Here is a 22,542-nt window from a genome sequence, read left to right as displayed (position 1 = left end):
TACTAAACTACCAGATTCTTGGGATATAAGAACAAAGACTCTTATATTTGGAACAAAATTAGAACAAAAGGCTCTTATTTATGCAGGTGTTCATCTATTACACCCACTGCCCAAACCCTCTTGTGATACCATTGTTGTCCCTGATTTCTGCTACTCAACAGTCATTTTCTTCCTAGCTGGCTGATTTTAATTCATGCATGATCCTGCCCAACCAGGAATCTTTTAGTAAAATAAAGTCATCATGAACTTTAATGATTAGACTGGACGCTAGCAAATGTTATCACTGCCGATCAATTTTGGCAAAGTCTAATCAGATTATTTATTTCTTTATTGAATATATTTATTTGGCAGTGCAACTCAGACACGATGACTCCTCGTGGGGTACAGCATCAAAAATCAAATATATAAAAACCCCAGGTACCACCATCCCCCACAAACAGAATCATACAAGACACTTGATCAGCTCTGAATCAACACGGGTCTCCAAGCCCACTGGAAGAACCGTGACTTCAGGGCCTTCTGGAAAAGTAACAAGGAGGGGGCAAAACCTATTCCCAAGAAAATGATGTTCCAAAAGGAAGGAAGACCCCTTTTCCAGGTCCCATCAGGAGTCCTTTATTAATAGATGGGACCTGCAACATACCTTGCCTTCCCACCTGGTGGGCTGGATAAATGTAATGAGAAGAGGTGGCCTTTTAAATAGTCTGGCCCCAAGCCATGCAGGACTTTAAAGGTGACCACCAGCACTTTGAATTGCACCTAGAAGCAAATTGGCAACCAATACAGCTCCCACAGAGAGTTCTGGGTTTGCACAGAACTGTGTGGGATGCTGCATTTTGGACCAACTGAAGCTTTTGGATAAGGGCAGCCCCATTAGAGTAGCCCAATTGGAGGTGATGGGAGTGTAGCTGATTGTGAGAAGGGCCTGTTGGTTCAGGAATGAGTGCATAACACAGAGATTGTTGGCTGTCAGTGCCTATTAGATAAAAATAAACACAGTTCATATCATAAAGAGATGAGACTTTTAGGCTAATTGGACCTGTTTCATTATTTTAATAGCTCCCCTAGAACTATTAACTAGAGCTATATGCCAAAACAAACATAAATGTAACTTAGAATTAAAATAGGTCTGAGCCCACTTTTGCTCTACCTTAAAGGTCAGAATTGAGCAGCTTTGCAGCCCTTCCACAGGATATCCCTGTTTACTTAATTTCTCTAATGTAAAGGGGGAGACTGGTTATTTTGTTGCTATTGCTAAACAATTGAGAAGAAAAAGTTCTACCTAACACACAACCTATTCACAGCAATACTTGATGTATTGGTTTTCCCTTAATGTTTTATATAAAATTGATTTCTCTCTCTCTCTCTCTGCCTAGAAGATAGTGGGGCATAGGAGGAGGGTTTGCTTGACTTTGAAATGGAAAATATATTAAACTTTAATTACAAATAACCCATCAAAACCCACTTCAATTATGCTGTGATTATAAAAATATTGGACTTGGCTTGGATTTGTGGTTCACTTTTGCCAGAGAAGGCACGTTCCTTCTGTGTAAGGACTACTATTCATGCCCAAGGCAACGTTAAGAGTGCGAGAGAGAAGACTGAGCAAAATGTTAATTGGAGCCTGGCCTCCTGTATATTCCTCTCACAGCGTTTCTGTCCAATGTAATTTTTTCTTTCTTTTCTTGTATATTGAAGTAAGTGAACCGTGGAATGAGTGTGTGAAGAAATGAAAATACTGCAATCACTTTGGGGATTATTTTAATTTGTGGGTGATACTGAGTGAATGAAAAACATCTACCAGATCATTTCAAATACTGAAACATTGCTTGGGCAGGATCCTATCGACATGCATGGCCTGGGACAGGGATAGGCAACCTCGGCTCTTTTATGACTCATGGACTGGCTCAGGAATTCTGGGAGTTGAAGTCCATGAGTCATAAAAGAGCCGAGGTTGCCTGCCCCTGGCCTGGGGGAACTGATTCCATTGTAAACCCTCCCCCACCCCATATGTTCCATTTTACACAAGGGGACTGCCTTAGTCATTGTCTTGTATGCACTATCTGGATCAGTGTATCTCAAACTCGGCAAGTTTAAGACGGGTAAACGTCAATGCCCATATCTCCCCCGGCAAGCATGGTTGTTAAGGGAATTCTGGGAGTTGAAATCTGCACATCGTGACGTTGTAAATGATGTGGGTGAAAACAAGATAATTTGCATATGAAATTAGTCTGCCTTGCTTCTATTTTGTGGCTAATCAATCGGAGTAGAGCTGGAAGGGACCTTGGAGGTCTTCTAGTCCAACCCCTTGCTCAAGCAGGAGCCCCCACACCATTTCAGGCAAGTGATTGTCTAGTCTCTTCTTAAAAGCCTCCAGCGAGATGGTGCACCCACATCTTCCGGTGGACAGCTGTTCCACTGGTTAATTGTTCTCACTGTTAGGAAGTTTGTCCTTAATTCCAGGTTGTTTCTCTCCTTGATTAGTTTCCATCCATTGTTTCTTGTCCTGCCTTCTGGTGCTTTGTAGAATAAATTGACCCCCTCCTCCTTGTGGCAGCCTCTCAAATATTGGAATATTGCTATCATGTCCCCCCCAGTCCTTCTTTTCTCTTGACCAGTCAAATCCAAATCCTGCAACCATTCTTCATAAGTTTTAGTCTCCAGGACTTTAATCATCTTAGTTGCTCTTCTTTGCACTTTTTCCAAAGTCTCAACATCTTTTTTGTAATATTCCAGATGTGGCCTTCCTGAGGCTTTAGGAATTTCCCCACTTAATCTGGGTGATTATTTTGATTTTCCTTGGAGGAAATATGAAGGAATTGTTATCATGCATTTTGTGAAACTGATGCAGTGACCTGTGGCTAAACTAATCCACTTAATATGGGTAAGTAATAGTGCTGCAAAAGGGCTTGTCCTAGCTCTGACACAAGTCACAGAATAAAATGGAGTAGAACAAGATAAAATACTATGCTTTCACTTGGGATACTTTTATTGTATTTGTCCTTGAATCAAAGAATTAAATCACCAAATATAATGCTGTTAGGAAATAAGTGTTTTTATACAAACACACACACACACACACACACACGAGAGAGAGAGAGAGAGAGAGAGAGAGAGAGAGAGAATTATGAAGAAATACTATATAGAAAAACAAGAAATATCCATTTCCCCAAATCATTTCAAGTACCGGTACTCAAAATAAGGATTATTAATATACAATAGTAATCAGTACTACTTGAAATGTGCAAGAGTAACATTTGAATAATACAGTGTGTTCCACAGTTGTTCCAATGATGGGCATCCTGCTAGATTCAGCACTTGTGTGAAATGCACCAGACATGCAATTTACACTTAAAAAAATGTGTGAAGTTTATGTAAATCGGATAATAGTAAAATAAGTTCCATAACAATTCAGGGACATTTCTATATGTATCAATAAATAAAGCAGTATAAAACTAAAAGCTCTTTTACAGTGAACCCAGCAGTTGCTGGGAAAAGCTTGAGATATGGCAGTGCACATTCTCATGGAGGTAGTGTATTTGTATACCTGATCAATAAACAACATAGATAGGTGCCTCACTGTAGAATCTTGATTCATTGATGAAAAGAACTCTGACATGTGGGGAGGACATATAACTTTTAAGCCAAGATCAGAAGCCTTTGTGATAGGAGCAGAATGTGTGCATGCATGTATGTATGAAATGAATTGATTTCAAGAGAAGCTACACTTGGATTTTCACAATCAGCAAATGGATTTTGTTATATAATTCATGGCAATACTTGCTTTTTTAAAATTAATTTTATATGAAAAAATATAACTCTAGAAATCACTGTAATTAGAGTTCTTCATACTACATTTATGTTAAAAAAATTCCAGTGCATAGAATTAAAACTTCAGATTCTGGAATCATAGGGTCTCTTTGTCATAATACAACAGTGTTGTGATTCAGAATCAGCCTGTGGGTTCGGCAGTTGGGTCGGACGACTCAGAGGAGGAGGGGGGTGTTGAAGACCTTGCTGAGGGGGTTGAAGATCTTGCTGATGAGAGCCCTCAGCCAGGCCCCTCCCACTTGGTCACCACGGAGACCCAGCTGTGTGAGCCTGACAGCGTGGATGAAGATGACCCACAGCTGGCCCTGTTCAAGGACGCCCGACGCAGGAGGCAGTCAATTAGGAGTAAACAGAGGAAGGCAATGGGGCTCCTCGGAAGGAGGCAGAGAGAAGCCACGCCCTGAACTCTATATAAGGGGAATGTGTGGGAGGGCTGGTTTGCTGAAGGCAACCGCTTGGATAGTTCCTGTTTCTTAAAGCTCCTGTTTCTTGGTTCGTGTCTTGTTTGTTTTTGTAGCTATACATTTGGCAGGCGTAATTCCAGCCTCTTGCCTTCTTGTAAAAGGGGTTGTCCCTGCCTTTTCTGCAGGGCCGGTAGCAGGCTGGTACAGAACAAACACAAGTGGACTGTTTCAAGTTCAAACCTATGTCATCTATATGGAACTTCACGGACCAACTTTGTGGTAAAGTATTATATCTCAACCTAACTTAGATTATACAATTACTGTTGTTTCTGGGATTGAAAAAGAATTCTACATGTGTTATCTTAAACTTCTTGAGGTGCAGAGAACAGAAATCCCTCATTTCATAAATAAGTAAGCAGGCATTTCTGGGGAAGAAATGGCAAGCTAAAGACAGCTCCATTAAAAACAAAGCATATGACTATAGCAAAATAGAGAGTCTGCAAGAAAACCAGGTCCTTGTAATTCCTCTTGGGACAAAGAGAGGACTTAAGATTCCCCACAAGTGCTCCATACGGTTGCTTCTTGCAAGGCAGTGGTCTCAGGTAGATTTATTGCTCTGGGAGATGAGGGTATAGCCAACTTTTTTCCTCAAATCATGGTCAACAACCTTCAAAAGGACACTGGATTCACATATTTCCTTTTCACTCTTGGAAATTGCTTGTTAACTGCTTTTTAGTATTAGCCTTTGCATTTTAGCTATTAGTCTTTGCGTTAATATGTTTTACAGCACTGAGTTTCCTTCAATCCTTAACAAAACAATTTTTAAATACAAGTTTAAGGATTAGATGAATTTGAAGATTTTTTAATTAAATGTAAGAATCCTTCCCATGAGAAAATGTTTTTCTTTTTAATTCTTTTTTTTAAAAAAAATCATAGGATGAGAGTTTGAAGGTTAGCAGATTCAAAAAAAAACCCTAAAGATTACAATTAAAGGAGAAGAACATTTAAAGCTTAAACTTGATTAACAAATTACAGAATGAAGGAAAATATTTTAACATGAGATGTATTGAAAGATACTTTTGAATAATGGACCCCAAAGTTAATTTTAAGATAGTGCTTAAAGATAGTATGAAAGAGGAACAAATTATATCTGACAAAGATTGAGACTGATCTGAAAATGAATTTAAAATGACAAGCTACAAGAACAATTTAGAAAAACATGCTAACTGGCTGGTGACCTAATAATTACAGTAAAAGGAATATATAAATAAGAAACCAAGAGAGTGACCAGGATAACTTTTCTATACTGAATTTATAAAATAGGATTGTTAAAGCTTTGAAGAATTTTGAGAAAAGCCAAAGAAAAAACAAAAAGAAGTCAAACTTGCTGCGTGTTGCAATGTATTGCAACTTTTTTTGCATTGCTGGAGCTGGGGTGGGTGCAGCCTCTGCATGATGCAACTGGCCCATGGGCCAGCAGTTCGACACCCCTGCTCTAGGATATTATTTGCAGGGATTAAAGATCATGATTGTTAAAAGGAAGGAATTTACAGTTGGTTTATTTATTCAAGGTGAAAATAGATATGTTATTTCTAGTAACATGCTGCCAATATGCTGAGGGAAGAAATTGCTGCTGCTTTCTGCCATCTTAATCAAGGGGCAGATAATGCACCCAAATGTTCCTTGTTGAAAAATAAGCTGAATGAAGGCAAACAAATTAAGATTCTGGTTAGGAAAAGTTGACTTAGGGATTAACATTCAGTTAAAGGAATGGTGCTCCTCCTATAACATCAGGGGTGCAGTCAAGCGGGACTTAACAGATTTAAGAGGACCAAGGTCAGCAGGAGCAGAGGAGTGGTGCAACACGATCATTTTATATACAGTCATGGCCGAAATTGTTGGCACCCCAGAAATTTTTTCAGAAAATCAAGTATTTCTCACAGAAAAGTATTGCAGGAACACATGTTTTGCTATACACAGGTTTATTCCCTTTGTGTGTAATGGAACACAACAAAAAAGGGAGGAAAAAAAGCAAATTGGACATAATGTCAAACAAAACTCCAAAAATGGGCTGGACAAAATTATTGGCACCCTGTCAAAATTGTGGATAAACAAGATTGTTTCAAACATGTGATGCTCCTTTAAACTCACCTGGGGCAAGTAAAAGGTGTGGGCAATATAAAAATCACACCTGAAAGCAGATAAAAAGGAGAGAAGTTCACTTAGTCTTTGCATTGTGTGTCTGTGTGTGCCACACGAAGCATGGACAACAGAAAGAGGAGAAGAGAACTGTCTGAGGATTTTGAGAACCAAAATTGTGGACAAATATCAACAATCTCAAGGTTACAAGTCCATCTCCAGAGATCTAGATTTGCCTTTGTCCACAGTGCACAACATTATCAAGAAGTTTGCAACCCATGGCACTGTAGCGAATCTCCCTGGTCATGGACAGAAGAGAAAAATTGATGAAAGGTTGAAACACAGGATGGTCCGGATGGTGGAAAAGCAGTCCCAAACAAGTTCCAAAGGAATGCAAGCTGTCCTGCAGGCTCAGGGAGCATCAGTGTCGGCGCAAACTATCCGTCGACATTTAAATGAAATGAAACGCTATGGCAGGAGACCCAGGAGGACCCCACTGCTGACACAGAGACATAAAAAAGCAAGATTAGAGTTTGCCAAAATGTACTTGAGTAACCCAAAATCCTTCTGGGAAAACGTCTTGTGGACAGATGAGACCAAGATAGAGCTTTATGGTAAAGCACATCATTCTACTGTTTACCGAAAACAAAATGAGGCCTACAAAGAAAAGAACACAGTACCTACAGTGAAATATGGTGGAGGTTCAATGATGTTTTGGGGTTGTTTTGCTGCCTCTGGCACTGGGTGCCTTGAATGTGTGCAAGGCATCATGAAATCTGAGGATTACCAAAGGATTTTGGGTCGCACTGTAAAGCCCATTGTCAGAAAGCTGGGTTTGCGTCCGAGATCTTGGGTCTTCCAGCAGGACAATGGCCCCAAACATACATCAAAAAGCACCCAGAAATGGATGGCAAGAAAGCACTGGAGAGTTCTGAAGTGGCCAGCAATGAGTCCAGATCTGAATACCATTGAACACCTGTGGAGAGATCTTAAAATTGCTGTTGGGAAAAGGTGCCCTTCCAATAAGAGAGACCTGGAGCAGTTTGCAAAGGAAGAGTGGTCCAAAATTCTGGGTGAGAGGTGTAAGAAGCTTATTGATGGTTATAGGAAGCGACTGATTTCAGTTATTTTTTCCAAAGGGTGTGCAACCAAATATTAAGTTAAGGGTGCCAATAATTTTGTCCAGCCCGTTTTTGGAGTTTTGTTTGACATTATGTCCTATTTGCTTTTTTCCCTCTCTTTTTTGTTGTGTTCCAATACACACAAAGGGAATATACCTGTGTATAGCAAAACATGTGTTCCTGCAATACTTTTCTGTGAGAAATACTTGATTTTCTGGAAAAATTTCTGGGGTGCCAACAATTTCGGCCATGACTGTATATATATAGTATATGAGCTTTGTGGAAGGATTTACCTGCGCTTTGTGGGAGGAGTTTGGGATGGTGACTTTGTTATTGTTCTGGATTTCATGTCTTTCTATTTTAAAATGGCAAGGAAGTGTGTTATTTGTTTTCAGAAGTTGTGCTCATGGGTCTTCAGAAATGCTGAAGAGATTTGAGGATCAGTTTGTGTATAAAAGACCCAATACAGAAAGGGCAAAATATTTGATACATTTTTAAAGGGGTAGGCTTGGCAGCTTTAGGAATGAAAATGAATAAATATAAAATATTTATGTTCTAATTATTCTATTCCCCACTCATCATCTAATCAGCAGTGATTACAAATAGATGCAATTAGACAGCAAAGTCTTTTTTTCTTTTTTAAGTAATTTACATGCATCTCAGTAAACACATATTCTTTCCCCAGCTTTTGCTGTTCTCTTTAGAGAGCTAAGAAAACAAGATAGGGATCCTAAAACACTTACCTGAAAAAAAGCCACTTGAACACAGTGGAATAAATTATAAATTAAACTGGTCAGGGTTGCGCTATGAAATTGCTATGATCTACCCTTTTCTCTAACTGTGATAATTATCCCACTGTCTTCCTATTGAATTATGTATTCTGCAATATTCAATCAAATTAGTAATCTAATGAATAGCATTCTCAGATTGTAGATCGAGGGCAACTGATGCTAGCAACTGAAAAAGCATACTGGATGCTGCTTGCTGTCTGCTAGATGGGAGAATAGCAAGCCCCAAACAACTTTGCCATGTTATTAGTAGTATAATTAAATATAAAATGATGATTTGATTATGATACAGTTTCTCCTTCGCTTTTCTTCACATTTTCAGTTTCCATTAATTTGATTCTATTATTCATACTGGTTTATTATTTATTACCAAAATACTGTAGTGTTAATAGTCAATTAATTCAGAGGTGGGGAATATGTGCTCTTCTAAATTTTATTAACCAATCCCTTTTACCCCTGGGAAAAGATGCTGGGATTTGTCATTCAGTAACATCTCCAGCTATAAGTGAGTTAATTAAAAGCATTATATAAAGGTATACTCAGTGAAATTATCAGGACTGACAGAATTCTGCAGGTCAGAAATGCTACACAATATTTATGTCATTAATTAGAAACTATAACTCCAGATGGGCTATTAAATAACTTTTAAAAGATAACCTCCAACTTCAGTATTTTTAATATTCCCACCATTAAAAATGATTACTGTATATTGAAAAAAATCACTATTTTGTGATATTTGAATTCTGCTAAAGAAAGTAGAGGACAGGAAGGCCTGGAGGAACATTGTCCATAGGGTCGCGATGGGTCGGACACGACTTCGCAACTAACAACAACAACAACAAAGTATTTTCCTGCTGTGGATTTGATATATAGTGGCATTAGCTGAATTTCAACCTGGTATATGATTAGCTGAGCAAGTACTCTACTCTTTTCCAGTTGAAAATGAATTTGGATGTGTATGCTGGGGAGGGGAATAGGAAGAAGATGTAATTTTGTCTTTATTAAATAGCCTCAGAGCTTATGAAAAGTGTAAGACGGAAGGAGCCTAGCAAGATCTGTTTCCCCATAAAACAGATGAAGGATGGGCCATTAGCTAAACTAACATAAATCCAACTGCAATTTAAAATGAATATCAACAATGTCTTAACATTTGTAATTAATACCAAAGGGATATACTCTATCATAATTAGTTTTAATACTTTGTGTCTGTTGCTGTTATTAAAGCATTTCTTAAGACACACAAAAGCTTCAGATGAAACAAATCAGATGTAACAACCTGATTCAATCCAGTCAAGAGCCACATCTGAAGGAAGGCTCTGTAGCAAAATGACTAAAAAATAAGGACTTTTTAAGGATCAGTGTTTGGCTCTTTAACAACAAAGCATATTTTATTTCTGTTTCCTTCTATTTGTGTAAACCTTCTTTACAATTTAAATGGATGCAACTAATTTAACTTATTTCCTAGCCCTGCAGATAAGTTCAGGAGCCTTGGAAAAATATAACCATTCAATTATGTTTGTCCTTTGCTTGTCTTTGCAAAAAAATTACCGTATTTTCCGGCGTATAAGATGACTTTTTAAACCCATGAAAATCATCTCAAAAGTTGGGGGGTCGTCTTATACGCCCAGTCGTCTTATACGCCGGAAAATACGGTATTGATAAGCTTGTATATTTCGATCTGCAGAGGAAAAGACAAGTAACAAAGAAATAAAGCAATGGCAGAGTCCCTTCAGAGGCAGGTAAGAACCATCAGGAGTTTTGGTAACAATATCACTAATAAAATCAAATTAACCCAGTAGTAGTGTCCGTAAAACCTTGACTAGTTTCTTCTGATTGGGCTCTGGAAGGAACATGCCTTGGTTTTCTTGGGATAACAATTCGGAAGCCTGTGGTCTTCCAGATGTTTAGTAGCCTGTGCTAAAGACAGGCAAACATGGCTATCTTTCTGGGTTTTTTTTCATGGTCTCCAAAGGATGCAAGTAGTAGTTTGAAGCAGACCTTCAAAGAAGGCAAACCAATTATGGGAAACAGAACCTACATAGCTGATAGAATCATAGAGCTGGAAAGGGCAATTAGATCATTAAATGTAATCCCCTGCTTGGTGGCTGCCCAGTTAACAGGCTTAGTCTTTAGGCTTCCTGGAATAATGAATTTTGGCTCCAAAGCTATTTCCTAGAACCTGTTTTTTTATTCTACCACTTGCTGTAACCTTACTTTAGAGCATGCTGCCCATAGTTTTCTATGGGTGTGGTTGAACTCTCTATCACAGATGCTTCTGGAGACATTGTTCATTTGCACACTAATCAATGAACATGTTAGGCTTGCAGTCTAATAAATGATAAATGAATAAGAAGCAGTATTTATTACAAACACACACACACACACACACACGTTGAGAAAAATAGTCGAACACCGGGATAATATAAAAAAAACCCAACTGTATGTATATGTATACATATGATTGTGTTTGTATACATTTTGTATACATACTATACACGCGTGCATGTATACATACATTAATTTCCTAATCAATTCTTGATGATCAAGCTATTATTAAAAGCATAGAAGGGGTAAATGTGGTGCTTTTTCCCTTTTCCAGAACCATTTGCTAACATTATTTAAAGTTAAGTACAATGATCCCAACTCACATATGAAAAGAGACAGAAAATGAATAAATACAAAAGCTGATTTTGGTGGAAACATGCAGTATTTTTTTTACCGAGTCTAGGAAGAACAGCTTTTCCTGAAGAGGAGCTGAAGCATTGGAACCATACAGTAATTAGTCAAAAGTGGAATTTGGATGGTATTTCACTGTTTTCTAGGATAGTGTTGAGCCTTACCTGTGTAGGTGACTGTCTCTTATTAATGCCTACCAAACAAAAAATGAACAGTTTAGATAGATCAAAGTAGAGCACATATTACATTAATGAATCTGTTTTGTGCTAGGATTTTTTGTCTTTAATGGCTGCAACACTCCAATATACATTATATCCATATATTTATACTGAGATCTAGTCAATCTGTTTTGTGCTAGAATTCTTGTGCCTCTAAACAGCAGGGCAGACCAATGGGAAAAAACTACCATCCTGGTAGCCATTTGATAGCTGGGAAGAAATTATGATAGCTTGGTTAGTCCCTGAACTTCTCAACCCTAGTAGCCATTATGCCTCTCCCCTACTGTCAAACAGCTCTTCCCATTAAAACTTTCTCCTAATTTCCAAAACATTAAACCATAAACACATTTATTTATTTATTGAATGTATGTTTTGCTTTCCCCCCAAAAGTGCTTCTAATAACTAAAATAAATGTTAAAGTATAATAGCCAAAACAGATTAGGGAATGCTGATCTGAAGTTATAGAGCTAGCTCTTCATAGAAGCAGGCTACATGTTACACAGTAGGTCTCTAGCCTGGTTTGAATTCACCTTTGATCTTTGAACGTGGCCTGTGATGTTGTTGAACTACCATTCTTAGTACTATTCATCGCTGACCATGGTAAAAATGATAGGATGGCCATCTCTTGTTTAAAAGCAGAAAAGAGGATTTCTTGAATTAGAGATGAATGCTTTGGCAGTGTGAAACACTTTGCTCTCTTGGACTGACATATATTCATATACATAAAGGACAATTTTGCCCCAAGACAGCAGGTCAATGTTTTAGCACGTGTTCAAGATAAATAAGAATTTTAGTGTAGCCAACAGAAATATACAGCAGCCTCTTACAGTGATGTAGAGCTTTGTGTGGAATTGGAAAGCAAAAATCTAAGGTACTATAGTAGCCATTCAGCATTTTGTTTTATGACAAGCAAGTACATCTACTTTTATGCATTCCTATTAACAGGGAAATAAATAATCTGGTAACCATTGCCACCTAGTGGAAATGTAGGTAAATGTAGTACCCAGATACACTGTAAAGCTTCAAAGAAAATTAATTTCTTCAAACAGTATTTTACTTAATATACCAACATTTTAGTAAAATCTTAAGATTGATTAGTTTTGTTGTCCTTTTTGCTTAGAATTAATATATTCCAATTATTTTAGACTGCTATGACAGCTGGGACTTCATTTCCTTGAGGCCATCCAAGACTTCGGATATTTCTTCCAAATAAACATTTGACAACAAACTTGAACTTTTAATGATACTGGCTAGATTAGAACTGTTAGATTTAATGGATGAGAATTCCTGCCTGTAGTAAAGAAGTAAGGTCCAGAATACTTTTCTCATATCTATAAGTGTTGGGTTGAAAGTATTGAGTAATGTAGAAATATGTCTAACAGCTAATTTAGGGGCATAAAATTACTGGTTATAAAGAAAACCCACTGGCAAAATTAAGATAAATTTCAAGTTGGCTCTTGAACAAAGCAGTATGTTCAGATCCAATTGCTGACCCAGTTCTTAGTTTGAACTCACAGGACAGGCAAACTGAATTTAAGCTATGTCCCATATTTAACAAAAGTCTAATACCAGATTTTATCAGCATTATGAATTGTAATTGCAAATACAGTGGAAGCCATTGCAATGGAAATGTTATTCTTCTGTAGCACTGCTTGCTTGTCAACAACCAGTCTCCTCCACATTCTGAGTCAATTGGGGAGTCAGAAGCTGGGACTCTTATGACTCTAGGACAGGCATGTCAAACTTGTGACATCACGTGACATCACACGACGTATTGTTTTTCCTTATTGCTAGCAATGAGGTGGGCACGGTTTTAGTATGATGCACCCACCCCACAGGCCGGCAGTTTGATATGCCTGCTCTAGGAGAGCTCTCATGTCATGGATTTGTTCCTGCAGGAGAAAACACAAGCCCATTCACAGCTATCATCATAGTGTGCTGTTAACTTTTGAACAGTAACTCCATCTTGTCTGCATTCAGTTCAATTCAGTCTGCTACACTAGGTAAAAACATCCACAGCATTTTCTGCTCAATCTGGCCTAAATATATATTACTGGGTATCATCTATAAATTGATGACTGATCTTTCCCAGCAGTTTCTTATATATCTTGAACATGGGGAAACTAAGCCTGTAAAATCATAGAAGAAAATTCTGGGAGTTGATATCCATATGTCTTAAAAGTCACCCAGGTTGAGAAACATTGGTTTAAAATGTTGCTCCAATCTCGGGAGGGCAGGGGGGTAAGCAACCTTGGCTCTTTTATGACTCGTGGACTTCAACTCCCAGAATTCTGGCCCTAGGGAGATGCTATGCAAGTATTTAAAATGCTAGACTTTACATATTTAATGGAACAGGGACAATAATTTATACTCTTGAACTGGAACTGAGGATTCCTTTCTAGGAGATGTATGTAAAAGCTAAGACAAATCTATTTATGGATATTTTAGTTACAAGATTGCTAAACTGAGTTGGCCTAAGCAACCTCTAAGATTATTCCAGTACTAAAATTCTATTTGTATACACTAATACTTTTCTCCTTTATCTACAGTGATTTTTCAAGTTTGGGTTTAGATGATTTCCTGAGACTTGCTATTTATTTTATTTTTATTTTAATTCCATTTATATCCCGCCCTTCTCCAAAGACTCAGGGCGGCTTACAAACTTAGCAGTAGCCTTCATTCTATGTATATGCCTGCTTATTAGGGCTTTCACACACACCCCAAGCGGCATTATTACAAAGTCAGCTTAATTGCCCCCAACAATCTGGGTCCTCATTTTACCTACCTCGGAAGGATGGAAGGCTGAGTCAACCTTGAGCCTGGTGGGATGCGAACCTGCACTAATTGCAGGCAGCTGGTGTTACTTAAGGAGGCATTAGCCCACTGCTCCACCAAGGCTGCATTTACCTTAGGACAGTTGCAGCCAGGCCTGCGATGCCCTGCCTCGCTGGTCCACTTCTTCTGCGGCTGCTCGCCGCTGCCCACGGACATTGCCCCCAACCTCATTTTGCCATCAGAGGCCTTCTGGAAGGGCCTCTTCAGCTGAGAAATGAGCTCCGGATTGACCCCCTGGCTTCTATTTCACCATCAGAGGCCTTTCTGGCTGCAGTGGTCCTAAGGTAAGCGGGTAAGACATCCCCTGAAAATAAGACCTGGTGTCTCTTTTGGAGGCAAAATATATATATAAGACCGGGTCTTATTTTGGGGGAAACACAGTATTATTAGAATAGTATGAAAATTATTTTGAAACATCAATATACACACACACATTCTAATAAACGAGGCTAAAATGTTAGTGTTCAAAGAAACCATGGAACTGATAAGTCAAGATATTAACGCAATTGTGAATGACATACTTCCTTCAAACAATTTTATTATTTGAGAACAAAAAGTTGCACACACAAAGACAGCAGCACTGTTAAAAAATAGCTTCACAAATAATGTACAATAAAGAACTCAGTGGTTTAATATTTTAATTGTGTCAAAAGCAGTAACATACATACATCAGGTCTACCAACTTTAACTGAAGTGCAACACAACACAAATTTAAAACAAAATTCACTTAACCTTCTTTAATTCGACAAAAATTAAAAACTTCCTCCTTCCACAAAGAAAAAAGAAAATAAAAACCTTCAAATTTTGGTGCTATTCAGACGGTATAAAAAGCCTTGTGCTAAATAGACTCTGAATCTATTGCATTCAAAACTCACATTTGCCAGACAACTTCTCTTGTATGACATAAAACATTTAGAACTTAGAAAAATAGTACTGAACTGAAAGCAGCCAACTTCATAACCAGGATATATACATACACCTGTTTGTTTCTGAAAGGTGCCTCAGTCAAATTGCGAACATTTGAGTTACATACAAAATATTCTCTGTGTAAAAAGGTTAGACTTCACCAAAATTCTGTACACACGTGCTGTAGATTTACAATCTGACCCTTTTAAAAAAAGGCCCTAACACAAACCCTGTAGAATTAAATGGGGTCAGCGCTAGCAACACAGTTCAAGGACTGGGATTCTAACCCATCATTTAAGGCAATAAATATTCCTGTTGCTTCTCTTTAAACATTCACTTAATTAGGAATACAGCTCAACGTGGGACAATAGTATAAACTCAACTTCAGAGTAAGACTTGTTCTGCTGAATTTGTCTGAAACAAATTATTAATTAGCAAATATCTTGCATTTATGATTTGTAAGCTAACAAGAAACCTGCTATCTTACTTAGGACAGATAAGCACCAACTCCAGATTAGAGATTTTATGCATCTGTTCGGAATGGTACAGTTAAGGTCAGTTGGGTCTTCCTCACGATGGTAGAAAAATCCCTCAGCATAAATTGAGTAAATCTGGTTTACAACAGCCATAGCCTAGATAATCTATACTTGGATGAACTGTACAATATAAGAAAACAAAGTCCATGGGAAATGCTGCAAATTAGATTTACATGGAATTTTATGCAGCTTTCTTGATAAATTGTCACAACTGAGGGCACCCACCAATCATTTGTATGAACTTTTTTTTCCAAACTGAGGCCATTCCAAAATTCTCAAAAACCCTTCTGAAGCCTTTCTCTCTAAAGACAGATCGCAATCGTTGAGAAACAAATCCATATAGAATGCTTATAGTGAACACCTAATTCAGTTAATGCTTTGAATGGAAGAAAAAATGAAATGAAAAAAGAGAATCCAAACAGGCCACAATATCTTACATGCAGTAGATATTACAACTGCTCTTGCATATGCTAACAGTATTTAAGGACATGATAGAATACCCCAAATCGCACTTAGAAATAACCCACATGGTTTGAAATGCATTATATATATATAATTCATATACATGAATATTCATTTATACTGTATATATTTACATACATATACACAAAACCACCCTGATGTTTTTAAAAGGCCATATCACAAAACAGAAGATATGGATTAAAGTTTCTGAATATTAGAATATACTTTCACTTTAAAAGGAAACCCAATATGCATATCTACGTATGGTGTAAATCATATTGACAAAAATAGTTTGTTACTAACATTACATTAAATAGATGGTTTTATAAGTTTCCTTAATAATTACATATAGAGAAGACAAAGAAGCTTTGATTCACAAAAAATAGATAGCATTTGTAACAATTACAGTTTTAACCCAGAATGGGAAGAAGTAGCAAAATGTTATAAATCTCCAAGGACACAGAGCACCTACTATATCAGTTTAAAAAAATATATATTTTCAGGATGGACTAAATGAAAGCATTGTCCTTTTTTTCACCTGACCCTATCCCACCTATCCTTTTTTCATATTTATCTTTTCCCTCTTTTGTTTCCCGCTGGGGGTTTCTTCAGCTGCAGAAGTTGTCCTCCCGTACCAAAACTGGCAGAGGCTGGATTGGACACCCCAAATGTCAGACCAGCAGATGCTGTGATGCCAGGATTGCTGAAGTTAAACCCAGATGTGGTCGAATTGCCAAAGCCTTGTAAAGGAGGGGAAAACATTTCAAAGTGAAAAGGTGTGATCACATTAAAGACAAAGGACTTTTGAGGGGTTTTTTTTAAGCCTGAAGTGCAATCTGAAAATGCTAGGGAATCCCCTGCTGACAGATATGCTACATAGCATGGGAAGCTCTAATACTAAAAATAATGCTTAATAAAATGTAATCTATATAATATGGACAATATTATTGGGAGGCTGAAAGCAGCTAGTATTATGTCTATTCAATCTCAACATGAGAACATAGGTTTATAGGATTTGAATTTTTAATTTAAAGAGACTTGTTAAACTTAAATGTCCCACAAAACATTCAGAACAGGACAAACCTGCACTAAGGCTTCCCGACGGCTTATTTGCTGCCCCAAATCCAAATGATGGTGCACCTGGAGCACTGCTTCCAAAACCAGCACTACCTGCAAATCCTAGTACAAACAGCAGTAAAGATAGGAAACACAAGTAAGTTAAGGTGTGCAGCTCGAATTGCTTTTAACCATAATGTGTTGTGTGAAGTTTATCACACAATATTTTATCAGCTAGGCTCTAGAATCTAACTAAACTGAAATCAACATCCCTTTGATACTCTGCATATATCTGTATTAAGAACCCTGTGATTCATTGCATATAGTTTGCAAATCTGACAGTGGTCAGCCAGGTTAGTTTGTATTAATTACATATTGTGATTTTAATTCTAGACTTCACATCTTTTTTTTTATGAATAAGAAAATATCCTGAATATTCCCATATAAGGCATCAGCTAATAGATAAACTAATAGATAAAACTGAATTGTCCATGACTAATGACCTTAAAAGCTATAAAATATACTACAGCGAGGATTTTTCACTAGATGCAATATCTTTGGTAAGTGTGTGTGTGTGTGTGTATACACACACACACATACATACACACATATGTATAATAAAAGTTGCACGTTGGAAATAAATAACACCTTTACACAGAAAATCTTTAATAGTGAATGTGGCAGAGGCAGAAATCCCCTCATAATCATTTATAATCTCAGAAACTTAGTGGATCCAGATTTAATCTTACTTGCTAATCAGATCCCCTTTGTACTTTTTATGTACACCCAAGGAAGAATCTGTTTGGACAAGTCAATTTCAGCCCACATTGCTACACATGCTTCAGAGAACATTTTGAAGGCATATGGTACAAAGGAAATATTTTTCTTATTTCAAGCAGGGCAGAACTTATTGTGGAATTTCTGCTAATACTGACCAAACCTTAACTATTATAGGTTTTTAAAGTGTTTCCTAAGCGTACTATAAAAAGATATCCTGAAATTTATGTGTTCTTCAGGTGCTCTGAAAATGTTTTATCACCTCTTCAAAGGAAATCTTATTAGAATTAGTGACTAGCTTTATTATTGTGAATTTTCTCATAAATTTCAGGTTAAATTTAAATACTATACAGATGTGTAAACTAATTGTACTTCCTACTTAAATCCCAAACTGTTCATATAATAATTGAAAACTGTAAGAACCAGATTTCTTCCATGTTATAAATGTGTAGACAATTGAGAGTTGATTATAAGATGGGTGGTTGTATGACTATCTTAAATAACTAAGTAAAATTGGCTTAGGAAGTAAAAATTTACTTCAGATATAGCAAAAGTTTAATTCCTTTAAAAACTCCTGTCTTTTCAAGTAGTCATACTTTTAAGTACATTGCATCATTAGCCCACTTATGGTCCCTTGAAGACAGATTTGTCTTTTCCGCCAACAGTATTGGAAAGATTTGTGATAATAAATGGATAGATCCTTCTGCTATTCACTGCCATTGCTTGTAATGCCAAATACTGAATCTGAAAGGAGGTCTTATGTAGGTTTTGTAATGCATTATATCCCTCTACATTGATGTGATAGCTTGCGGAACAACTGAAATACTGAGAAAAAAAATGTCTTTGTGCTCAATTTCTGGTAACTAAATGGGAAAGAGATTTGAAGTTTTAAGCTATTTGCTTTTTGATGTAAGAAACTAGTCCTCTGAAAGAGAAATATGACTGCAACGTAATACAAATAACAAGATAATTATTTGTGAAGTCTGAAAGGAGTTAATCTTTTAGCATTTCTTTGATGGCCATATTTGCAAGTTAATTCCTATACTTCCATTTATCCTTGATTACATAATAATATAATTACACCATTGCTGAGGTTGCGTTTTGCATCACTTTTAATTTATTTGAGTTTGCGAAAAGAAAGATCTCCAGGCTTGTTCACAATCTTAGGAAAATTAATACATCTCTTGAAGTGGGACTAATTTCTGGATCTGTGTATTAACCAAGGACTAATGGTTACCCAAACCACTTCCCACTGAAATATCACCACACAAAGAAAGTTGGTACACTAATATATTAACATATTTTGGGAATTTTTTAAATTAAAAAATTAAAGTGCAGTTTATATGCAACTTATTCCATAAAATTAAGGCACATAGCAAACTATAAATGTATTTAATACAATGTATGCAAACATACAACTCAGTAACATTTTAAGAAATAGTTTTTGTCTCCCAAAATGTCCTTTTATATATATAAAAAAGTTTAAAAACCTAAATAAATTCCAGGGGAAAAAGATTACTCCTTATTACCAAAAAATGTTTCCCCAGCAGAGACCGTAATGAAATAATCGGGAATAATATTTAACAAAAATAACAGTGCAAATAAAGCATCATGTTTGTGAACTATAAAAAGTCCAAGGGGCACTAAGGTTACCATTTTCCCACTCTCTCAAGAAATGCTTTCAGCTGCACTGGGCTTTTTGATGTGAGCTCCACATTGAGATTAATCAGAGGCTTGTGGATATTTCATATTACATTAATAGAGTCCAGCAATGTGGACTTACACATGTAAAGATTACTAACACCAATGAAGTGTGCTACTAATTCAATTCAGGAAGTGCTGCAGAGTAATTCAGTGAAACATTAGGGAAAAAAAATTAAAGAAGGGTACCTCCAAGACTTGAAGAGCCTAAGCCACTTGACTGCAAGCCAGTGCCAATACCTGAACCGAATGGCGTTCCAAAACTAATTCCCAGAGTCGGCTGTGGCCCTGGTATGAAAAAAATGAAAACAAAGCTTGCCTTACTGTTTCACAACAGAGATCCACGATGCATACCCTTCATTAAAACTAAATCATAGCTTAACAAATGCTTTTTAGAGCACCCAAGCTTTCTTAGTGTCTTCAATGGCTAAATTTTAGATTTGGAATGCAATACAAAATGAAGCTACTGGTAAAACTTTTATGTTATGCCAAAGCATAACGGTTTTATCGACAACTCAGCATGTCATTTTAAATTAAACTGTCAGCTCCTTGATGGGAGTATATGTGAGCAGCGCTTCTTTTAAAATCAAGGTTTACATTAACACAAATAAAATCATCATGTTACCAATGTCTGGTATTAAAATACTCAGCTGAGTATTTTATCCAGTTTTTTTTAAAAAAACAAACAAAATAAGTGGATAAAACACAACACAATAATTTTATTTTATTGAATTTATTTTTCATTTTTTGACCAAGTCAATTACATAGTAACATGACAATTCAAGCTGGTTCACACAAAAAAATGATAGTTACTGAGTTGTTAGAACTTTGCTACATTTACAACAATTTTTGCCTGTTTATTTAAACAATTACAGAAAAGGCACAATTGTGTACCTTACCCAATACATTCAAAAAAATTTCAGGTTCAGAAGATTGGAGACAGTGGTTTCCCTACATAAACAAACTGTCGAAATAGGCTTTATATCATTGTTGTCATCAGTCCAGGGTAGGAGGTGATGAATCTCCTTATTAGCCCCAGGTATAAATAATGTGAAACAGAAGTTCTAGTTTTTTTCAGACTAATTTATACAAGCTACTTGACAGTATTCACAGTACACTGTTTAAGTTCAACAATTAGTGCATTAATTAAACTTGATGAATTTGTCAAGTTCAAATACTGTGCCTGCCTTTTTATATCTGTTTATTGTATCATGCTGAAGGCCAACAGTAAAATCTAGAAAATACTGTTCTAACACAATGCAGAACAGCACTTGTTGGATTCCCTTCTAATAATGAATGTTCTATTGTTACTTATAAATCCAATGGTGCAATCATCGAAGTGGAAGGTTTAATCAATACGACAGTGTTTGTCAGCAAGTGTTTTCCTTAAAACACGCCAAAAGTTTTTACATTTCATTTTTTCCTGAATATTTATATTCTCTATTTAAAATACCACCCCACCCCCCAAATTCTACCTCATTATTGCATTATAATACATTCATCTACCATGATTGCAATTTAAAATAACATTAAGAAAATACTGATGACAATTGTAGACTTTGATGTACAGGTCACACAATATGCATGGTCCCTTTCTGGTTTTGCAAAGTTATAAATACTTGAATTTCAAGTTCTCACAACCATTAAAGACATAATTGTATATTAAGCAAAAGGCACTTTTAAAAAATCTTTTGCCAAGGAACATCTCAAATGCAAAAAAGAGGTTGAAATATTCATGGTAGTATAAGTTAAAGAGCAAGTAGTGTTGTAAACTTGCAATTAAACACTTATTTTGGCAAGCTGAGGTTTCATTCATATTTTAAACATATGTTATACACATTATCTGAAGACTTTGGGTCAGTTGAACTTGGTTTTTATTATAAATTAATGAGAATAAGAAAAAACATTGATTTCAAGGAGTTAAATTCTGAATCCAATATTTTAAAAGACGTAGAAATGAAACTAGATGTAAACAAATTAATATATGTTAGTAATCAGAAGCTCTTTAAAAAGTTCTCAGTCTGAAGTTAATTAGGTTCTAAAAACAAAAAGCATCCAGTGTTTCACTTTTAAAGAAGTGTTTCAGTTTTCCATCTCAGGAAGAGGCACCATTGGTGGAAGACCTTGAAAAATAATACTATAGTCCTCCAAGCCAATCTTGCCTCTGAGTATGTTTTTTCAGATATTTAAAGTAGTTCAAGACAGACTTTATATTTAAACTTCATAAGTTTAAACTTCATAATTCAAGCTGACAAAACCTTTCAACTCAATAGCAATTTTGAATTGGCATAATTCTGTATGAGAAAATCAAATAACCTCATTCAAGTTAGTTATCCACACATAATTTAAATACTACAGATTATTCATGCCAAAATAAACTTTGCCACCTTTGGATAACATATCATGAATTATTTAAAATAAGTCATTTGCTGCAAGCTATTTAAAATGTATTACCCTAAACAGCAATTTAAGTTTAATAAATAAAGCTCACTATTACTATAGCAATTTATTTATGCTTTTCAGTATTAAGTAGCACTATTTTCAATGGGACTTTCCTTAATAATTTATGTTTGGGATTACAGCCTAACAGCCCTGACAAAATAAATATTCTGTATTAGGCTTGCCAAATGCCACTGTCCAAACTGTTTGATATCAAAGAATAAAGGTGTAACGCACAAATTCTACACATCTAGCCAAGAATCTGATTATTACATTTCTTGTTAAAGACAATTTATCTTAATTTAATCTCAATGCTGTAGCAAAACCTTGGATTTTATTCAACATTTGTTGAAACAAAGGTCTAATTTAGTATTCATGCTGAATAGGTATTCATTCCAAGAAGTGTGTTAAACTGTATTCTCAGCAAGATCGAATTACAAAGCAAAGCTTTCAATGCTACACAACCAGAGGGAAGCAACCTTGAGACTTGCTGCACTACAACTTCAAAGATTCCAAGTCCTCTGGCTAGGACTGCCAGAACTTGCAATTCGGTAACATTTGCAGGGTGACAGTTTCCCCAACCCTAGGGTAAAATAGCCAATTCTTTAATTAAGATGGAGAAACACGATCTTGTCTAACTATCTTACTAAACC

At 36.4% G+C, this 22,542-nt stretch overlaps 1 protein-coding gene across 1 annotated transcript in view; it reads right to left on the bottom strand.

The window, feature by feature from the left end:
- Positions 1-14,633: 14,633 nt before the first annotated feature.
- NUP58 (nucleoporin 58) overlaps positions 14,634-22,542 on the bottom strand; it is a 28,124-nt gene continuing 20,215 nt past the window's right edge. Inside the window, exons 14-16 of the mRNA XM_083362222.1 lie at positions 19,640-19,738; positions 17,000-17,095; positions 14,634-16,656 (exon numbers count right to left, since the gene is read on the bottom strand). Coding sequence (XP_083218348.1) covers positions 16,487-16,656; positions 17,000-17,095; positions 19,640-19,738 — 365 coding nt within the window. The 3' untranslated portion in view covers positions 14,634-16,486. The remainder of the gene's footprint in view (positions 16,657-16,999; positions 17,096-19,639; positions 19,739-22,542) is intronic.

This window comes from Vipera ursinii (genome assembly GCF_947247035.1).
Source record: "Vipera ursinii genome assembly, chromosome: 4".
Lineage (NCBI taxonomy): Eukaryota > Metazoa > Chordata > Lepidosauria > Squamata > Viperidae > Vipera > Vipera ursinii.
Note: the sequence above shows the minus strand (reverse complement) of the source record. Positions and strands in the feature narration are given on the sequence as shown.